At 42.3% G+C, this 21,921-nt stretch overlaps 1 protein-coding gene across 1 annotated transcript in view; it reads left to right on the forward strand.

Moving 5' to 3' along the window:
- The window catches only part of GAK (cyclin G associated kinase), a 175,941-nt gene that overhangs the window by 51,394 nt on the left and 102,626 nt on the right, over positions 1-21,921 (forward strand). The window contains exon 10 of the mRNA XM_077270235.1: positions 18,559-18,649. Coding sequence (XP_077126350.1) covers positions 18,559-18,649 — 91 coding nt within the window. The remainder of the gene's footprint in view (positions 1-18,558; positions 18,650-21,921) is intronic.

The following is a 21,921-nucleotide window of genomic DNA, read 5'->3' on the forward strand; positions in this document are numbered from 1 at the left end:
TGGACCATCCTGCCACACCGCCCCAGTATGGCTTGTCTCGGCCGCGATCAAAATGGCCTCGCTTTTCCTCATCCTCCAGGTCACCTCTGTGAAGATGTCCAAGATCCAACTCCAAATCCGTGTTTGACCCATATAACATGAGGAAGATAAGGGAGATGGTAGCAAGTGTGGTGTCTGCTGTTGACTCTAGGTGTGTTGAGAGGACCGCGCCCTCCACCGAAGCAGGTTTTTTTAGTAGAGTGACTCACGTGAATAGATCTTTTTTTGAGCCAAAAGGAATTTGGAGTAGTCCTACAGAGAGCATTGGAACACCCTGACAGGTGTGTCATATGGAACTGTTATACCAGTTTCTTGCGCAGTTGGTTGCATCCTGATCCACTCCACTTATGGTAGATACATCCGTATCTCACCTTTCTCGGACAAATACCTTGCCTCTTGCTGAGGTAATGGCACTGAGAGACCCCACAGACAGATGTATAGTGTCTGTGGCCAAGTCCGACTTTCAGGCAGTTGGCTTTTGCACTCTTCCCTGCTTTTGGTGCTACTTGGGTATCCAAGGCAGTTACTGCTTGGGCGAAGAGCTTACGGCGCAGTATTCCTACTGGTTCCTAGGAGGCTGAAATTGCGTATCACATCGTGCAGGCAGATATTTGTGTTTGGCACCATTAGATGTGACTAAATACTCTGCCCAGACAGCAAACAATTGTGTGGCCATTTTTCGTATTTTGTGGCTCAAGGTATGGAGAGTAGATTTGGCTTCAAAGAAGTCGCTTACAGGTTTACCCTACCAGGGGTCTAGCCTGTTTGGTACTAAATTGGCCAAGATCATTGCTGATGCCACAAGGGACAGAAGCACTCTTCTTCACCAGGCCCAGCCAAATAGGAGGACTTTGTAATTTTGCCCCTTTCGTCCGTTTCCTGCCTCAGAGGTTTCCCCGGTCTTGAGGTCAGACCTAGTATCTCCCAGAGGTCGAGCAGATCATACTTTAAACCCAATCCCGCCGGACGTTCCCCCTGTCTGGGTGGCAGTCCCTCCAGAGGCAGTAGACGAGTTAATGTTTGACTGGTGACCTCTCATTGGGGATTCTTCCCGGGTGGGTAGTCGCCTACTCCTCTTCAGAGAGGTATGGCTGGGGTAGGCAGCGATTTAGGAGTTTGAGACCTTATCTCTTCTGGTTACAGAATAGAGTGTCTTTCTCCCGTGATGTTTTTTTCAGATCTCGACTCCCAATTCTCCAAGCATAAGCCAGTTTTAATCAAGCAATTACTCCAGCTTGAAGCAGGGAAGCTTTCATGAGTGTTCCTCCTTTAGAATATTTCAAAGGGTTTTTATTCAAACCCATTTGTCATCCCCAAAAAAGATGGTTCATTATGACCCATTTTGGATCTAGGACGGCTGAATAAATGGGTACGGCTGCTTCAATTCAGGATGGAGTCACTCCTGTCAATCGCGGCATCCATGGGTGGGTGTATTTCTCTTCTCGATATACACTCAGGACACCTATCTTAATGTATCGTTCTTTCCGGCTTATCACCAATTTCTTCGCTTTGCAGTCAACATCACTTTGAGTTCAAGGCTTTTCTCTTTGGGCTGGCAACTGCACCCAGGCTGTTTACAAAGGTCCTGGCACCAGTCTTGTCTTTGCTCCAGACGACAAGGGTGGTGTGGGTAATACCCCCACCTGGATGATATTCTGGTCAAGGCGCCTTCCATTTCCCAGAATCTGGAGAGTTGGCAGATTGTTCTAGGTTCCCTGGAAAAATTCAGATGGATTGTTGACAGGGCAAAGTCAATGTTAGTTCTAACCCAGCGGCGTTGGTTCCTAGCAATGATATTCAATACAGTTCAAGTGCAAATCTTCCTTCTAGAAGAGAAGAGGATAGTGCTGCAACCCTCTGTCCAAATTCTGAAGCGGCCTGAGACATTTACTCTGGTTTTGCATAGTCTTAGGGAAGATGGTGGCAACATTTGAGGCAGTCCCGTATGCACAATTTCATTCAAGACCCCTACTGAACACACTTTTGGCCTGTTTGGACAGGTCAATACAATCTCTAGACCATCCAGCCCTCCTTCCAATTCACCGTCGCCAGTCTTTCGGGTCGTTGTAAAAGTCATATTTATTAACCCAGGTTCGCTCATCCCACTTCATCCAGTGTCAAGTTCTGACCACAGATGCAAGCCTTATCGGGTGGGGGGCCACCTTCTGCCAATTGGTTGTGGGATCCTGGAACAGTCAGGAGAGACTCCTTTAGATCAATATGTTGGAGCTGGCTCATCTACATTTGCAGCACCTGATGCTAGGATTGCCCATCAGGATCCAGTCAGACAATGCCACAGCAGTGACCCAAATCAACTGTCAAGGAGGGACACGGAGTCTTTCCGCCATGTCAAAGGTGGCAGAGATGCTGAGATGGGCAGAAGACAAGGTCTGATCTCGGCGATTCATATACTCTGAGTTGAACAATTGGGGGCAGACGTCTTGAGCCACCAGCAGGTAGCGTCAGGAGAATGGTCTCTTGGAGATGGTTTCTAACAGATTTGTTGTTGGTGGTGTACACCAAATGTCTGTGTTGACATCCAGGCTAAACCACAAGGTACCAAGATTCCTCGCAAAATCTCTGAAAACTCAGGCAGTCGCGACTGACGAAATGGCAATTTTCTGGTCCTAGTTATCCCTGCCTTACCTACAGTTGTGCGTAAAGGTTTTCATACCCCAGAAGAATTTTTGCTTTCTTGGCCTTTTTTCAGAGAATATGAATGATAACACCAAAACTTTTTCTCCACTCATGGTTAGTGGTTGGGTGGAGCCATTTATTGTCAAGCTCCTGTTTTCTCTTTTTAAATCATAATGACAACCCAAAACATCCAAATTACCTTGATCAAAAGTTCACATACCCTGGTGATTTTGGCCTGATAAGATCCACAGACGTTGACACAAACGGGTTTGAATGGCTACTAAAGGAAACATCCTCACCTGTGACCTGTTTGCTTGTAACCAAAGTGTGTGCATAAAAGCTAAGTGAGTTTCTGGAATCCAGACAGACTCTGGCATCTTTCAACCAGCCACTGACGTTTCTGGATTGTGAACGCAAAATAATTGTCAATGGATCTACAGGAAAAGGTAGTTGAACTGTATAAAACAGGAAAGGGATACAAAAAGATATCCAAGGAATTGATAATGCCAGTCAGCAGCATTCAAACTGTGATTAACAAATGGAAAATCGGAGGCTCTGTACAAACAAAGCCATGGTAAGGTAGACCAACAAAATGCTCGTCCACAACTGCCAGAAAATTTGTTTGGGATGCAAAGAAAAACCCACAAATAACATCAGCTGAAATACAGGACTCTGTGTGGCTGTTTCAAGATGCACAATAAGGAGGCACTTGAAGAAAAATGGGCTGCATGGTTGAGTCGCCAGAAGAAAGCCATTGCTGCGCAAATGCCACAAAGTATTTCGCCTACAATATACAAAACAGCACAGAGACAAGCCTTAAAACTTCTGGAACAAGGTAAATTGTAGTGATGAGACAAAAATTGAATTTTTTTGCCACAGCCATAAATGTTACATTTGGAGAGGTCAACAAAGCTTATGATGAAAGGAACACCATTTCTACTGTAAAGCACGCAGGTGGATCGCTGATGTTTTGGAGGTGTGTGAGCTACAAAGGCACAGGAAACTTGCTCAAAGTTGAAGGAAAGATGAATGCAGCACGTTATCAGCAAAATACTGGAGGCAAATTTGCACTCATCAGTCAGGAAGTTGTCATGTTGGAACGTCCAGGTACATCCCATGTGCAACAATCCAAAACACAAGGCCAAGTCGACCTGTCATGGGCTACAGCAGAACAAAGTGAAGGTCCTGGAGTGGCCATCCAGTCTCCTGATCTCAATATCATTGAGCCACTCTGGGGAGATCTCAAGAGCCCAGTTCATACTAGGCAGCACAGAAATTTTAATGAACTGGAGGCTTTGTGCCAAAAAGAGTGGGCAGCTTTACCATCTGAGAAAATAAAGAAACTCAACCACAACTGCCACAAAAGACTTTAAGCTGTCATTGATGTTAGAGGGGGCAATACACGGTATTAAGAAATGGGGTATGTGAATTTTTAATCAGGGTCATTTGGATGTTTTGGGTTGTCATTATGATTTAAAAAGAGAAAGCACATAGTTTGACAATAAATGGCTTCCCCCAACCACTGACCATGAGTGGAGAAAAAGTTTTGGTGTTAACATTCATATTCTCTGAAAAAAGCCAAAAAAGCTAAAATTCTGCAGAGGTATGTAAATTTTTGAGCACATCTGTATTTCCGCCTCAACCTCTTCTGTCCAGACTCCTCAAAGAAGATCAAGGAACAGGGGATTCCAGTTATCCTCATTGCACCAGATTGGCCTTGGAAGGTCTGGTACTCGGAAGTGATTAACTATTTGGCACAGTCCAGATTTCCTATCTCCGGGTCCGTTCTTGCACCAGAATTTTAGTCGCTCAATTTAAAGGCATGTCTGTTGAGGCCTCGATTTTGAGGGCAGTGGGTTTGTCATAATCAGTCATTCAAACTATGATCGGGGCACAAAAGCCCTTCTCTCTGCACATCTATCACCGCACTTGAAAGGTCTGCTTTGACTTTCTCCAATGTCCTTTTTCCTTCTTGTACTGCTCTCCTCCTTGTAGCTGGGCTGGAGTCATGGTTAGCGTTGAGTTCTCTCAAGGGACAAGTGTCCTCCTTGGCTGTCTTTTTCAGAGAGATGTGGACTCTCACCGCAGGTCAGGACTTTTCTTTAGCGAGTAGTGCGCACTAGACCACCCTATCGGCCTCCACTTGATCCGTGGGACTCTACTCTAGTCTTGGAGGCTCTTCATTCTCCAAGAGCCTCTAAGAGAGATTTCTGTATTTGATCTTGTCTATAAAGTAGCTTCAATTTATCAAATGCTGTCTATATAGTAAATAACTGGCACTTCAAATCAATACACAAACACAAATTTAGACTGACATAAATAATAGCCGAACAACGAGAACCAGAGAATAAAATAGAAGATACCGCAATCTTTGTTAAATCATTAAAAAACAAATAGAATAAAATTACAAATTCAATAATATCCCAAAACAGAGTTCACAGAAGGAGGGACGCTGTGCTGTCCAATAGGGCTAGTATAATATAAAGGATGTTATCAAAAATGTTGAGAAGGTGAGGCTGATGTTACTGGCAAAAATCAATGTCGAGTAAGATTTTGCAGGCGACAGTTGCTCAGGCTTCGGCCTGAGCAAGAGTGGTGACTTGTGTGGTAACAGTATATTATTTAGCTTCAGAATATACCATGGTTCTGTGTTCCCCAATGAAAAAACTGAGGAATAAAGATTTTTGGTACCCGTTGTATAATCTCTTTACGAGATTCTTCATTGGGGACGCAACATGAACCCTTAGTTGCCTGGTTGAGCGTGCATTTATGTTTTGTTCTCAAGGTGTAATTGAACTATATTTGTCCAAATACTTTAATAGTTTTTGCATCTTTTACTGCTTTTTCACTAAACTGAGGGAGCCTGAGTCTAGCAGACTAGATATAGTCTGCTGGGGAGGAGCCCATTTTTATTTAGAATGTGATAATAGTGTCACCCTCCAGGTGGCAGCAGACTATCCCATGGTTCTCTGTATCCCCCAATGAAGATTATCAAGAAACAGATTTTGCGGTGAATACTAAAAATCTTAGTTTTCCTTTTAATGTGAATACCAAGATATTTAAATTCCTGAACCACTAGAATATCTGAAATATTTTTAAGAGCCAAAGTGTCTCTGCTATCCAAAGTAAGAAAAGCTGATATGGCCCAGTTAATATTTATTCCCGAGAATAGCTCCAATCTCTCTATAGCCATATTTAAAGCCTTCTAACCCAGGATGCAATCTAATAATGCAGGCTGTAGAGGTTGACTAGCTATGGTAATGGTGACAGAGGGCAGCCTTGCCTTGTCCACCTATGTATTTCTAGGCTATGAGAAATAATTGCTTTAGATCTTACTCTAACTATCAGGAGTCTATATAATAACATAATCCATTTAATGAAACTGGGACCAAACCCTATTTCTTTAAGAACAGTTCATAGATAGTCTTACTCCATACCATCGAAGGCCTTAGTGGCTTCCAAGGAAAGAATAGCCCTTGGATAATAAATAGCTGTAGATTTAAATGGGCGTAAAGCGTGCCTGGTCGGAGTGTATTACCAAGGGTATAACCTTATTAAGTCTTGTTTTGAGCTTTTTTGGCTACAATCTTGACATCAGCAGTGAGCAGACCTGTATGAATCCAGCAATTCCTTATCCTTACTGTCTTTGGGTAGCACCACAATCGCTGCCTCATATCTTGGAAGTTCCTCAGACAAAAAAACGCACTATTAATCATTTCCGAGTAAATTTGCAGTATTTCCCCCTCCAAAAGGCTTATAAATTCCTATTGACCCCACCGCTTGTTGGATTTCTTCTGAGATCGTAACTCCAGGAAATTTTTAACCTTAACCCCCAGAGAATGGAGACCAATTCCTGCTAAGCACTCCAAGAGATCTTCCTGCGAGTAGTCAAAGGGGTTGTCCCACAATCAAAAATATATTTTAATTACTAGGTCTAGGAATAACAGGTTCCACAATTGGATTGGTTTAAAAATAATGTTCCTGTGCTGATTATAATCCTTGGCCGGGCTGGAAGGGGGGGGGGGGAGAGTATACAAGACATTACAGCATAGCTGATAATTTTTGTGAGGTAAAACATTCCCCTGCCAGTCTTTCAATAAGGTTTTCCGTCATTGCAAACCCCTGCTGTAATGTCTATATACTACACTGCTCAAAAAATAAGGGAGCACTAAAATCCCACATCCTAGATATCACTGAATGAAATAGTACAGTTGCAAATCTTTATTCATTCCATAGTGTAATGTGTTGAGAACAATAAAACCTAAATTTGATCACTGTAAATCAAAATTAATATCTCATGGAGGTCTGGATTTGGAATCGTACAAATTACAGGCTGATCCAACGTCTGTGGAAATGCCTCAAGACAACCAAATGATGCTTATTAGTGTGTGGGGCCTCCATGTGCCTGTATGACCTCCCTACAACGCCTGGGCATGCTCCTCATGTGGAGGCAAATGTTCCCTGAGGGATCTCCTCCCAGACTTGGATAAAAGCATCAGTCCACTCCTGGACAGTCTGTGGTGCAATGTGGCGTTGATGGATGGAACGAGACTTGATTTCCCAGATGTGTTCTATTGGATTCAGGTCAGGGAACAGGCAGGACAGTCAATAGCATCAATGCCTTCATCATGAAGGAACTGCTGACACATGAGGCCTAACATTGTTGCGATTCAGAATGAACCCGACTGCACCTGTATGTGCTCTCGCAATGGGTCTGAGGATCTCAGTCCGGTACTTCTGGCTAGAACATGGAGGGCTGTGCGGCCCTCCAAAGAAATGCTTCCCCACACCATTACTGACCTACTGTTAAACCGGTCATCCTGCAGGATGTTTCAGGCAGCAGAACCTTCTCCATGGGGTCTCCAGACTGTCACATCTGCCACATGCGCTCATCAGTAAAGGGCCCCAATGTCTAATCTGCCAATTTTGGTGTTCTCTGACAAATGCCAATTGCCCTTCATGGTTTTAGGCTGTAAGTTCAACACCCACTTCTGGACGTCCCTCCTATCACCTTCATGGAGTCTGTTTCTCACAGTTGAGCACTTGTATATTAGTGGCCTGCTGAATGTCATCTTACATGGCTCTGACACTTTTTCATACTATTTCTCTTTGCACAAAGAAGGAGGTAGCGGTCCTGCTGCTGGTTTGTTGCCCTCCTACGGCCCCCTCCACTTTACTGACCTGTCTCCTGGTTTCTGCTCCATGCTCTGGACACTGTGTTGACAGACACAGCTACCCTGCTTGCCACAGCTCTCATTGATGTACAAAACACAAGAAACAAGAGCCACCAAAATATCAGCACACCACCAAAATTATAATAAAAATAACATAAGCTTTATTGAAAACATTATTAAAAACACTTAAAACCATATGTCACAACCTCCGTGCAAATGTGTCTGTGGGCACTGTGTGCCAAGAAAGCAGCTCACATAAAATAATGGAGCATGCAACAGTTTAACTGTATATAGTCAGAACAATATTAAACACGCTATATAGAACATCATAGTAGCATATATGCACACAGTTGGATAAATAGAAACCCAATGGCAGCCTAATGACATACACCGCCCCACCGTAGTATATAGCCTCCGACCGCATGTGTTCTGTGGTAACCTAGCCTCACAGCTTTTTGCAGCAGGATTTGTCCCATGGTGCCTTGTTAGCACTGTTTTTCATCCTTATATCTATTTTGAAGGCTATTGTGCAGGATATACTAGTCTTTATTTAGACCTTTTTTTTTTTTTTTTTTTTCTATCACCTGCCTTTGGCTTCTGGGACATTGTGTATTTTTCTGCTCCTTCCAATTTGTAGGGGTCTTGCTGGAAGCTATATACTACGGTGGGGCGGTGTATGTCATTAGGCTGCCATTGGGTTTCTATTTATCCAACTGTGTGCATATATGCTACTATGATGTTCTATATAGCGTGTTTAATATTGTTCTGACTATATACAGTTAAACTGTTGCATGCTCCATTATTTTATGTGAGCTGCTTTCTTGGCACACAGTGCCCACAGACACATTTGCACGGAGGTTGTGACATATGGTTTTAAGTGTTTTTAATAATGTTTTCAATAAAGCTTATGATATTTTTATTATAATTTTGGTGGTGTGCTGATATTTTGGTGGCTCTTGTTTCTTGTGTTTTGTGGGTCTATATATTAGCCATCATTCTTGCACCCCCATAGTGCATTTGGTATTATATTGTGGTGTGCCAGCTATTCTATATGTGTACAGCTCTAATTGATGTGCCATCCTGGATGAGTTGCACTACCTGAGCAACTTGTAAGGATGAGAACAGAGAAATGGTCTGTGGTCACCCCCTGCAGGACCACTAATTTATAGGGGTTGTCTTGCTAATTGCCTATCATTTCTACCTGTTTGTTCCATTTGAACAAGAGCATGATAAATTGATCCACAATCTAACTGGACAGGTTGATTTCAGAGAAGTATGATTGACTTGGAGTTACATTGTGTTGTTTAAGTGTTCCCTTTATTTTTTTATGAGCAGTGTATTTTGCTCCCCTGGCCAGGAGCTGTGCTATGAACAGACTATGTTCATGCACGATGAGACGTATCCATTACACAGTACATAGAAGGGGCAAAATTATAAGATTATCTCAGCACAGGAACACTTTTTATTTAAACCCATCCAATTGTGGAAATTATTATTCCAAGATCTATTGATTAAAATCAACTTTTCTTTTTAATTTCTTTACGACATGTGCCGTATATATACCGCTCAGCAGCACTGGTGTTCTTGCAAACCACCATGTATGTACTACGCGACGGGCTCACGCTGAGCGCTGCCGCGATCGGGTGCAGATGTGAGCTCTGTGAAAGCGGACACCCTGCAGAAACGCCCACGATTGGTGCCAGCACCGATTGCGGACGTTTATCCCCTCTGATGCTGCTGTCAATAATGACCCCGACATCAAGGAGCATCGCAGAGGGAGTTTACTCCCTCTTTGTATCGCGTTGTGCCTATGGTCTCCATGGTGACCCTGGGCCGCAAGATGGCCACGGGTTCCTTAAGGGTCCTGCAGGGAAGGTGGCCTGTGAGCACCTGCTAAGAACAGGAGCTGATACGGCACCTTTCCTGCCTGTCAGACGCTGTGTCAGTGTAAGGATGATGTCCCATCCTGGGACAATGTAAAAAATAAAAAAAAAAGTTACTAATGTGTAAAAATATTACAAAAAAAATAATTAAAAAAAACCCCAAATAAAGAACAAAAAATATATATGTTAATCCAATAATTGTATTTATGTTAAAAAAAAACAAAAAAAAAACACCATTACACACAAAGTACACATTTGGTACTACTCGACCTCTAAAATTGTTATATTAGTTAACCCCTTCAGTGAACACCATAAAAAGAGGTAAAAAGCTATGCTTTATCAGCAATCATACCGCCAAACAAAAAGTGTAATAAAATGTGATAAAGACAAATGTAAATAAAAATGGTACAGCTGAAACCATGTCCCGCAAAAGACAAGCTCCATCAGTGGAAAAATAAAGTTATGGCTCTCAGAATAAAGAATGCAAAAATAATTTTTCTATAAAATAGTTTTTGTGTAAAAGCAGTATAAACCTCCCCCCATAAAACAATTCCTGAATTGCTGAATTTTGTTCATTCTACCCCCTAATAATCGGAATAGAAAGCGATCAAAAAATGTCGTCATGTGCCCGAGAATGGAACCAATAAAAACGTCAATTTATCCCACAAAAAAAGCTGTCATGTGACCCTGTCTGCCGAAATAAGGAAAAATTATAGCTGTCTAAATATGACTAAATAAAACTAGTTTTTGCAATAAAAAGCGTCTTTTACTGTATGACCGCTGCTGAACATACAAATCCAATATATATCTGGTATCGCTGTAATCGCACCGAACCGAAGAATAAAGTTGCCTAATCACTTATACTGCATGAGGAACGGCGTAAAAAAATTTAAAAAAAAAAGCAATTCTTCACCTGCTGTTGATTTGTTATTCTGCCTTCCAAAGATTGTTGTAAGACTCAGTGCACATTTATCCTTTGCTTTGCTCTGAGCGCTTACATCGGGGTTTCCATGTAAATCTCTGCAATACGTGATTCAGATGGAACCCACTGCGGAAGGTTCCCTATAATGAGGCAGATGGAGGCCCTGTGGACGCCATAGGACCTGTGATTCAGCGGTGTCTTTGTTTTTAGGTGAGCATAAAAGGGCGATCAACGTCAGTTTTGTTCACTTCTTAAAAGGACACCACTGAACAGAGACCAGACAGAATCCAGAGAAACTCTGCTGCCTCATTATAGTGAATAGATCCCTCGGGGTTTTCATCCGCCGCTTCACTCGAAGATTTAGATGGAAACCCCAAAGTAAGTGCTCAGAATAAATGTGATCCTAAATGTTATGTAAAATGTTCCCAATAAAAACTTCAACTCAATCCACAAAAAAAGCAAGTCTCCACCCAGGGCCGTCATCTGTCAATGGAAATATAGGGGGCTTCAATGTTACTGGTAGCACACAAGCTCTGGAAAAGTGAAATGGCTCCTCTCTCTCTAAAAGAAATTCAAATTCTGTGCTCCCATATCCAAATGCCCCCCCTCCCCCCTCCTGAGCCTCAGAGTGTCTAAACTACAGTGCACACATTTGGCATTTCTGTAGTGATGAAACCCCCCTACTTTACGAATGCCTGTCTTCAGAAGCATGAGCTGGGCATACCGTATTGGTTACTTCAACTTGCTCGTCGCTACAATGGCTGTTTGTAATTTTCACTCAGCAACATCCCCTTTGACTTGTTTCTGGAAAACACCCTTGAAGTCAAAATCGTCACTACACCTGTAGATAAAATCCCAAAGAGTTATAATTTCAAAAATAGTGTCACTTGAGGGGGGATTCTGCTTTTCTAGCATTTAGGGGCTTTGAATATTGAGTCCGCAAACTATTCTGGGAAAGTCTGCGCTTCAAGAGTCAAATAGCGCTCCGTCCCTCCAGAGTTTCGCCATGTGGCTAAGCAGTACTGTACAGCCACATATGTGGTATTTATACATTCAGCAGAAATTGTGGGACAAATTTTTGTGCCATTTTTACTCATTTCCCAGTATGAAAATGTAAAATATGGGGCATTTTTTGGGAAAAAATAATTTTTTATTCATTTATTTTATTTTTTTCACAGTTAAAGGTTATAAAATTCTGTGAAGCAACTGGGGTCTCAAGGTGCTCACCGCACATCTAGATACATTCTTTGAGGGGTCTAGTTTCCAAAATGGAGTCACTTGTGTTGGTTTCCATTGTGTAGGCACATGAGGGGCTCTCCAATCACAACATAGCTTCCACTACTTATTCCAGCAAATTTGGCATTCCAAAAGTCAAATGGGCACTCCTTCCCTTCCGAGCCCTGCCGTGCGCCAAAACAGTAGTTTTTCCTTACATTTGGAGTATCTGTGTGCTCAGGAGAAATTGCACAACAAACAGTATGGTCATTTTCTTCTGTTACCATTGTGAAAGTAAAAAAAAAAATTGGGTCTAAAGGAAAATTTTTGTGAAAAGTTAAATGTTCATTTTTCCCTTCCATATTCCATTAATTCCTGTGATGCACCTGAAGGGTTAATAAACTTCATGAATGTGGTTTTGAACTCCGTTAGCCGTGCACTTTTTAGAATGGTGTCACTTTTCAGTATTTTATGTCATAGGCCCCTCAATGTCACTTGAAATGTGAGGTGGCGCCTAAAAAAAGATTTGTAAAAATGAGAAATCGCTGGTCAACTTTTAACCCTTATAACTTAAAAAAAATAATTGTGCTGATGTAAAGTAGACATGTGGGAAGTGTTGTTTATTATTAACTATGTTGTGTTACATGACTCTGATTTAAGTGCATGGAAATAAAAAGTTTGAAAATTTGCAAAATTTTCACCAAATTTCCCATTTTCTCACAAATAAATGCAAGTCATATCAAATTAATTTTACTACTATGATGAAGTACAATATGTCACGAATAAAAAATCTCAGACTCTGCTGGATCTGTTGAAACGTTCCAGAGTTATTACCTCATAAAGTGACAGTGGTCAGTATTGTAAAAATTGGCCTGTTCAGGAATGTGAAAATTATATTTGTTAATCCCAGTTCACTAAAAAGCTGACCAAAGGAGATAAAATGTCATCACCCCAGGGAGCGTATCTTTAGCAGGGTTACAAATATTATTAAAATTATCACCCATAACTATTAAAGGTTTATCTGCCAATTAGCAAGTTTTTGTAGAATTCTCTTAAGAGGAGAAATGTAAATTAGCTAAATAATGCATTCAAAATTAAATTTTATGCAGCACACTCCAACAAACCTACCTTTTGTCATCTTAGTCTACCGGTATTTAAAAGCGATATCCTTATGCACCAAAAGGCTGACTCCTCTTGAATAATTAGAATGTTTAAAATGCTGGCTATATTCAATCTGAGACCTATGTTGTAGACCAATGGGGACATTTGTCATATGTGTCTACCTGCAGGGCTAGCTTTCCTATTATACTTAAACATTGCATGCCTTTTAGAACTATCTTTCAGGCCCCGAATGTTCCAAGAAATTAATTTGACCTCAAAACTTTTTTTTTTTTTTTTGGAGAGCATAATATGTGCACATGACATTGACTTTTACCATTTGAAAGGGAACCTGTCACCCCAAAAATCGACGATGAGCTAAGCCCACCGGCATCAGAGGCTTATCTACAGCATTCTGTATCCTGAAAGATAAGAAAAAGAGGTTAGATTATACTCACCCAGGTGCGTTCCCGCTGCGGTGGGCGTCGTGGTCCGGTCCGGGGCCTCCCATCTTCTTACGATGACGTCCTCTTCTTGTCTTCAGGCGCTGGGCCTCTGACCTTTCTCGGAGCCTACACACTGCAGTACTTTGCTCTGCCCTCAACAGGGCAGACAAAGTACGCCTGCGCCGGAACCGCAGCGTGAAGACAAGAAGAGGACGTCATTGTAAGAAGATGGGAGGCCCCGGACCGCGACACCCATCGGACTGGACCGCAGCGGGACCGCCCCTGGGTGAGTATAATCTAACCTGTTTTTCTCATCTTTCAGGATACATCGGGGGCTTATCTACAACATTCCAGAATGCCGTAGATAAGCCCCTGATGCTGGTGGGCTTAGCTCATCGTCGATATTGGGGGTGACAGGTTCCCTTTAAGTACTCTTATGATTAACTAGAAACTAGTACAATTGCACACCATAAAAACCCTTGCCCCTCCACCCCCCAAAACACCCAATCATTCAATTTGCCCAAAATCCCACAAAGGATAACAGAGAATGAATAAGATAAAATTATTTGTTTATTCCGTGGTGTGGATCTACGCGTTTCAAGGTTCTCCAACCTCGTCCTCAGGAAATAACTACATTGAAATTACAAAGGAACTTGAACACACATTGATATTTGAGAAAAAATAGGGGTGCGCCAGAGAACCACATGGTATGTCAAAAGTTCAAGTATAAACCTGTATTAAATTACATACAAATTTTAACACACACTGTATAAAAAAACCTAAAAAAATGTGTAAGTGTTCATTTGTTTTTTAAAAAGTATATAAAAAAAAAGGAAAGGAATGAGTTGTTAAGATAAAAAAAAGAAAAAAGCATCAGATGGGATTGAACACACTCTGATCCCGCCTAAAATCTGCTTCTAGATGTCTACAATAAACTCCTTTTTAGTTTCTTAAACCAGAGAGCCATCATGTTTAGTGAAAGGGACGGCAGAGGTAGAGCTATGAGGTGGAGCAGCAAATAGGAAAGAATATATAAATAATGTTTTGTTTTTTTCCCAGTGATCTGTTTATATGTTGTTATATTGTTATTACATAGGCGCAAAAAATTATTAGGAGATATCCACTATTTATTCTTCCATTTTCTGAGAGAAATTACTGTAGTCAATTGTTAAATTTATTGCATTTATTTATGTCTTTAAATTAATTGTATATATTTGGTTTTTAGTCAACCAATTATAATTAAAGGAAGATATTATGAGTGGATATCAGCTCCTAATTTAACAATTAGTTTTATTTTTTTTTTACACATTAATCCACTTATAATATGAACTGTATATTGTTATTATTATTATTAGTTATAGCGCCATTTATTCCATGGCGCTTTACATGTAAGGAGGGGTATACATAATAAAAACAAGTACAATGATCTTAATGCATGTCATAACTGGTACAGGAGGAGAGAGGACCCTGCCCGCGAAGGCTCACAATCTACAAGGGATGGGTGATAATACAGTAGGTGAGGATAGAGCTGGTCATGCAGCGGTTTGGTCGATCGGTGGTTACTGCAGGTTATAGGCTTGTTGGAAGAGGTGGGTCTTCAGGCTCTTTTAGAAGGTTTCGATGGTAGGCGAGAGTCTTATGTGTTGTGGTAGAGGGTTCCAGAGTAGGGGTGATACGCAAGAGAAATCTTGTATACGATTGTGGGAAGAGGAGATAAGAGGGGAGTAGAGAAGGAGATCTTGTGAGGAACGGAGGTTGCGTGTAGGAAAGTATCGGGAGACGAGGTCACAGATGTAAGGAGGAGACAGGTTGTGGATGGCTTTGTACGTCATGGTTAGGGTTTTGTACTGGAGTCTCTGGGCAATGGGGAGCCAGTGAAGGGATTGACAGAGGGGAGAGGCTGGGGAATAGCGGGGAGACACGTGGATTATTCGGGCAGCAGAGTTTAGAATAGATTGGAGGGGTGCGAGAGTGTTCGAGGGGAGGCCATAGAGCAGGAGGTTGCAGTGGTCAAGGCGAGAGATGATGAGGGCATGGACTAGGGTTTTTGCAGATTCTTGGTTGAGGAATGTACGGATTAGTGAAATATTTTTGAGTTGAAGTCGGCAGGAAGTGGAAAGGGCTTGGATATGTGGTTTGAAGGAGAGATCAGCGTCAAGGATTACCCCGAGGCAGCGAGCTTGTGGGACTGGGGAGAGTGGGCAGCTATTTACTATAATGGATATGTTCGTTGGGGGGGTCGCGTGAGATGGGGGAAAGATGATGAATTCTGTTTTGTCCATGTTAAGTTTCAGAAATCTAGCGGAGAAGAAGGATGAAATAGCGGATAGACAATGAGGGATTCTGGTTAGTAGGGAGGTGATATCTGGTCCAGAGATGTAGATCTGTGTGTCATCAGCATAGAGGTGATACTGAAAGCCATGAGATTCTATGAGCTGTCCCAGGCCAAAGGTGTAAATGGAGAAGAGCAGGGGCCCTAGGACTGAACCTTGTGGGACTCCGACAGATAGGGGGCGAGGTGAGGAGGTGGGGTGTGAGTGGGAGATGCTGAATGTCCGGTCTATTAGGTATGATGAGATCCAGGATAGGGCCAAGTCTGTGATGCCAAGGGATGAGAGGGTCTGTAATAATAGAGAATGGTCCACTGTGTCAAAGGCAGCCGACAGGTCGAGGAGGACAGGGTAGTGTCGCTTGCTCTTGGCGGTTAAGAGGTCATTGGTGACCTTAGTTAGGGCAGTTTCAGTGGAATGGTGTGACCGGAAGCCAGATTGTAAGCGGTCAAAGAGGGAGCAAGAAGAGAGATGGGAGGACAGTTCAAGGTAGACGTGTTGTTCCAGTAGTTTGGAGGCATAGGGGAGAAGTGATATAGGGCGATAGCTAGATACAGAGGATGGGTCAAGAGAAGGCTTTTTGAGGATAGGTGTGATGGAGGCATGTTTAAAGCTTGAGGGGAAAACACCAGTTGTTAGTGATAGGTTAAAGAGATGGGCTAGGGTTGGGATTAAGACTGTGGTGAGGTTTGGGATGAAGTGGGATGGGAGCTGGTCAAGTGCACAGGTGGTGAGATGCGATCTTGAGAGTAGAGTGGAGAGTTGATCTTCTGTAATGGTGGAGAAGTTGGTTTTGGAGGTGGAGGGCTGGGAAGTCGGGAGGAAGGGCTCTGGGGGTTGTTGACCAAAACTGTCTCTGATGTTATCAATCTTCTGCTTGAAAAATGAGGCAAAGTCTTCAGCTGAGATAAGTGGGGAGGGAGGAGGTGCTGGGGGACGGAGGAGAGAATTGAAGGTGTTGAATAACTGTTTATTATTGTGAGACAGGGAGGATATGAGAGATGAGAAGTAGGTTTGTTTAGCTGTGGCGAGTGTGGTCTTGAAAGTAGTGAGGGACTGTTTGAATGCGATGAAGTGTTCGTTGGAGTGGGATTTTTTCCATCTGCGCTCAGCAGCCCTGGAAGCTCGCCTCAGTTCTTTGGTCAGGCTGGTGTGCCAGGGCTGTCTGTTGATTTTGCGAGCTTTAGTATGTGTAAGTGGGGCAGCAGATTCCAAAGCTACAGCTATTGTGGTGTTATATAGAGCGGCAGCGTCATCCGCATTGTGTAAGGAACTTATATCTGTGAGCGGGAGGAGGGATTCAGAGAATGAATGTAGGTCAAGATGTTTAAGATTTCTGCGAGGGTGTGGAAGTTTGTGGGGTGGGGATTGTAGACATGGAGTGGAGAGGGAAGAGAATGTGAGAAGGTTGTGGTCAGAGAGAGGAAGAGGTGAGTTAAGAGAGGTTAGATAGGGAGCAGAGGCGGGTGAAGATGAGGTCCAGTGTGTGACCATCTTTGTGGGTGGCTGTAGAAGACCATTGAGTGAGGCCGAAGGAGGAAGTGAGAGATAAAAGTTTAGTGGCAGCTGAGAGGGAAGTGTCAATGGGGATGTTGAAGTCACCCATGATGATAGTGGGGATGTCCGCGGAAAGGAAATGAAGTAGCCAGGTGGTGAAGTGGTCAAAGAAGGTGATGGCTGGTCCTGGGGGGCGGTAAATGACAGCCGGTTGGAGGGGGAGTAGATGCACACAGAGTGCACCTCAAAGGAAGGGAGGGTGGCAGTGGGATTGGGGTGAAGGAGCAGTTATCTGACAAGAGAAAACCAACTCCTCCGCCATGTTTGCTGCTGGGGTGGGGTGTGTGAGAAAGGTGGAAGCCACCGTAAGAGAGTGCAGCAGGGGAAGCTGTGTCAGAAGGGGTGAGCCAGGTTTCGGTGATGGCGAGGAAGGAAAGTTTGGTAGTAACAAAAAGATCATGGATGTAGGAAAGCTTGTTGCAGACAGAGCGAGCTTTCCATAGAGCTCCTGTTAGTGGGACTGGGGAAGCAGGGGCTGGTTGAATGGGTATAAGGTTAGAGAGGTTACGGAAGTTTTTGATAGAGCGTGGATGGGAGGTAGAAATGACTGTGGGAATGTGGTGAGGAGGGCCAGGGTTTGGAGAAATATCACCAGCAGTGAGAAGGAGCAGAGAAAGTGGAAGCAGGAGAGGGCATGAGGTGGCTGTCTGTGCTTGGAGACAGAGGATTGTATGTTAAGGAACAGTTCTGAGGAGGAGGTGAGATGGATGGGGAGGATTGAAGCAGAGATAAACAGTTCTTTACTTGGTGTAGGGATTAGGGGAGGTAGCATAAAGTGAAGGATTATAGGGGTGAGAGTGAAAATAAACAGAAACATTGTTTACAGTGACTTGCCAGTTACCTTCAGTTACCTTCAGTTCCCTTCAGGTTCATATTGTTAAAACTTTTATAAAACTAGATTATTATAGATATATTAAATGAAATAAAGGCAGTAAAAATTATCATCAGATAACTAATACCAGTATCTGGTTATCAATTAAATCTTGTTTTCTTTCGATGAATTAACATATCCGCTGAGTCCAAGAATATAGACACACCCCATTTCAGTTTATTTTAAAGAAATGATGGTGCCTGGGATTTAAAAAATAATAATAATAACAATAATTTTTTTTACTGTCATTTAAATTTTTTACTGCCTAAAATAAGTTTGCAAATGCTTTGTGAAATGCATAGGTTTTGCATTTGAACTGTAACTAATATTTTAATGCCCATTTGATGGCAAAAAAACAACCTTAACATTTTTCTTTGTACTAATAGCTTCTAGAGCAAAATGGTGGATATGGCAATTCTGTTAATCAGAAATCTCTCAATGTGATACCACAAAGCTCCAAGCCCCAAGGATCCTCAGGTTGGTAAAAAATGTACGGTATTTTACATGGTATATTTTTGATTTAACAACCAGTGACGTGTAAAGCACTTCACGAGCGGCTGTCAGTTTCCACATCATGACCTGTTATCAATGTCAAGTCTTTAACCCCTTCACCCCCGGAGCTTTTTTCATTTTTGTTTTTCGCTCCCCTCCTTCCCAAAGCCATAACTTTTTTTTTTTTCCGTCCATATGGCCATGTGAGGGCTTATTTTTTGCGGGACGAGATGTACTTTTGAACGATACCATTGGTTTTACCATGCTGTGTAACAGAAAACGGGAAAAAAATTCCAAGTGTGATGAAATTGCAAAAAAAGTACAATCTCACACTTGTTTTTTTGTTTGGCTTTTTTGCTAGGTTCACCAAATGCTAAAACTGACCTGCCATTATGATTCTCCAGGTCATTACGAGTTCTTAGACACCTAACATGTCTAGGTTATTTTTTATCTAAGTGGTGAAAAAAAAATTTCAAAGTTTGCTAAAAAAATAAAAATAAAAATTGCGCGATTTTCCGATACCCGTAGCGTCTCCAATTTTCATGATCTGGGGTCAGGTGAGGGCTTATTTTTTGCGTGCCAAGCTGGCGTTTTTAATGATACCATTTTGCTGTAGATACGTTCTTTTGATCGCCCGTTATTGCATTTTAATGCAATGTCATGGCGACCAAAAAAACGTAATTTTAGCGTTTTGATTTTTTTTCTCGCTACGCCATTTAGCGGTCAGGTTAATCCTTTGTTTTTATTGATAGATCGGGTGATTCTGAACGCGGCGATACCAAATATGTGTAGGTTTGATTTTTTTTTTAATAGTTTTATTTTGATTGGGGCGAAAGGGGGGTGATTTGAACTTTTATATATTTATTTTTTTTATATTTTTAACCACCTTTTTTTTTTAATTTTGGCATGCTTCAATAGCCTCCATAGGAGGCTAGAAGCATGCACAACTCGATCGGCTCTGCTACATAGAGGTGACATACAGATCACCTCTATGTAGCAGAAAGGCAGGTGTACTTTGAGCGCCGACCACTGGGTGGCGCTCAAAGCAATCGGCCATCAACAACCATATAGGTCTCAAGGTTGTTATGGCGATGCACTGCTGACCCCCGATCATGTGACGGGGGTAAGCAGTGCGAGCACTTCCGGCCGGGAGCGCTAGTTAAATGCCGCTGTCAGGGCTTGACGGCGGCATTTAACTAGTTAATGGGCGCGGGCGGATTGCAATTCCGCTCGCGCTCATTGCGCGCACATGTCAGCTGTACAAAACAGCTGACATGTCGTGGCTTTAAGGTGGGCTCGCCGCCGGAGCCCACCTTAAAGCAGGGGATCTGCCAGCTGACATACTATTCCGTCAGCTGGCAGAAAGGGGTTAAGCTGTCAGTGAGTGACCAGCACGGCTAGACATTCAGGGACCACAGTGACTGTGAAATATCATATCAGCACTTCACTGCATGATTACCACCAGGAGCTTGATGCTGCTGATCGCCAGTGCACGCACTGCCCCTGGCTGATTAGCTTTCCAGATGCCGCAGTTGATAGCGATTGTGGCATTAGGACGTCTGTGAGAGGAAGTTGGCTCCCTCTCTCGTCCCCATTGGCACCCCTGCAACGAAATCACAGGGAGGCGATGGTAGTCATGGCACCTGGAGATCAAACAATCACCTCCTTTTATGCCAGGTATTGTGGCCTGTGAGACCCAGCCATAGTCAGGGTCTAATAGGCAATTCTGCCTGTGTAATCTCATAGGTTTCATGCATTGCAGTGCTGGTGCAAGTTAAAGTCCCACAGAGGGACTAAGAGAAAAAAAAAAAAAAGTAAGATAATTAAAATTGTTTAAAAAACAAAAACAAAATAAAGAACAAAAAGTATTACACCAGTAAATACACGCATTTATGTAAAAACAAAAAGGTACACACATTTGGTAACGTCTAGAAAAATCCAATCTGTTTAAAACTGTCACGCTAGTTAGGACCTACAGTGAGCGCTGTAAAAAAAAAAAAAAAAAAAGTGGCAAAAAAAGTTTTGAATGAAAATGGTATTGCTGAAAACATCATCTTGCCGCCATACAGCTTCATCAGTTGAAAAATAAAAAAAGCTATAGCTCTCTGAATATAGTGATGAAAATAATAGTTTTTCTATAAAATTCAGAGTCCAGAGTATCTCTGCTGCCTCACTAGTAAATGGAACCACCGGGGGTTTTATCTGAATCACTTCATTCAGAGATTTAGATGGAAACCCCGATGTAAGCGCTCAGCTTCAACTCACCCTACAAAAATCAAGTCCCCATTCAGGTTCATCATCTATTAACAGAATTATAGGGAGTTTCCACATTACTGGTAGCACAAAGGTTCTGAAAGAGACGTGGCTCCCACCAAAAGAAATCCAGTGAAATCTGTGTTTCCAAATGCCCCTCGCCTCCCTTCTAACTCCGCAGTGTGCCTAAACTGCAGTTAGACTCCACATATTGTCATTTCTGTAAGAGGAGAGCCCACTTAATTTATGCGTATCTCCATAAGCATGAGCTGGGCGCAATGTATGGACACTACAACATACTGGGCACTACAATGGTATGCACACTGTCACACTGATGATTTCATTACAAGGTTTAATTTGTTTAATGGAATCAATTGTGAGGGCGCTCAGCCTTTTTTGACACCTCAGGGTCTCTGCCAATGTGACTTGGCACCCTCAGACCATTCCAGGCAAATCTGCACTCCAATATGGCACTCTTTCCCTTCTGAGCGTGGCACTGTGCCTACAGTAAGAATTAGTTTATGATGATATATGGGACATTGCGGTACTAAAGACCTAGTGTAACAACCTTTGTGCTCCATTTTATCTTATTGGCCCTTTTAAAAAATTAAAAACTTGGGACTAAAATAACAATTTATAGTGTAAAAAATTTAACTTTTCATTTTCACAGCCCAATTTTAACCCCTTCATGACCTTGCCGTTTTTTGCAATTCTGACCAGTGTCCCTTTATGAGGTAATAACTCAGGAACGCTTCAACGGATCCTTGCGATTCTGAGATTGTTTTTTCGTGACATATTGGGCTTCATGTTAGTGGTAAATTTAGGTCGATAATTTCTGAGTTTATTTGTGAAAAAAACGGAAATTTGGCAAAAATTTTGAAAATTTCGCAATTTTCACATTTTGAATTTTTATTCTGTTAAACCAGAGAGTTCTGTGACACAAAATAGTTAATAAATAACATTTCCCACATGTCTACTTTACATCAGCACAATTTTGGAAACAC

Source organism: Ranitomeya variabilis, chromosome 1 (assembly GCF_051348905.1).
Source record: "Ranitomeya variabilis isolate aRanVar5 chromosome 1, aRanVar5.hap1, whole genome shotgun sequence".
NCBI lineage: Eukaryota > Metazoa > Chordata > Amphibia > Anura > Dendrobatidae > Ranitomeya > Ranitomeya variabilis.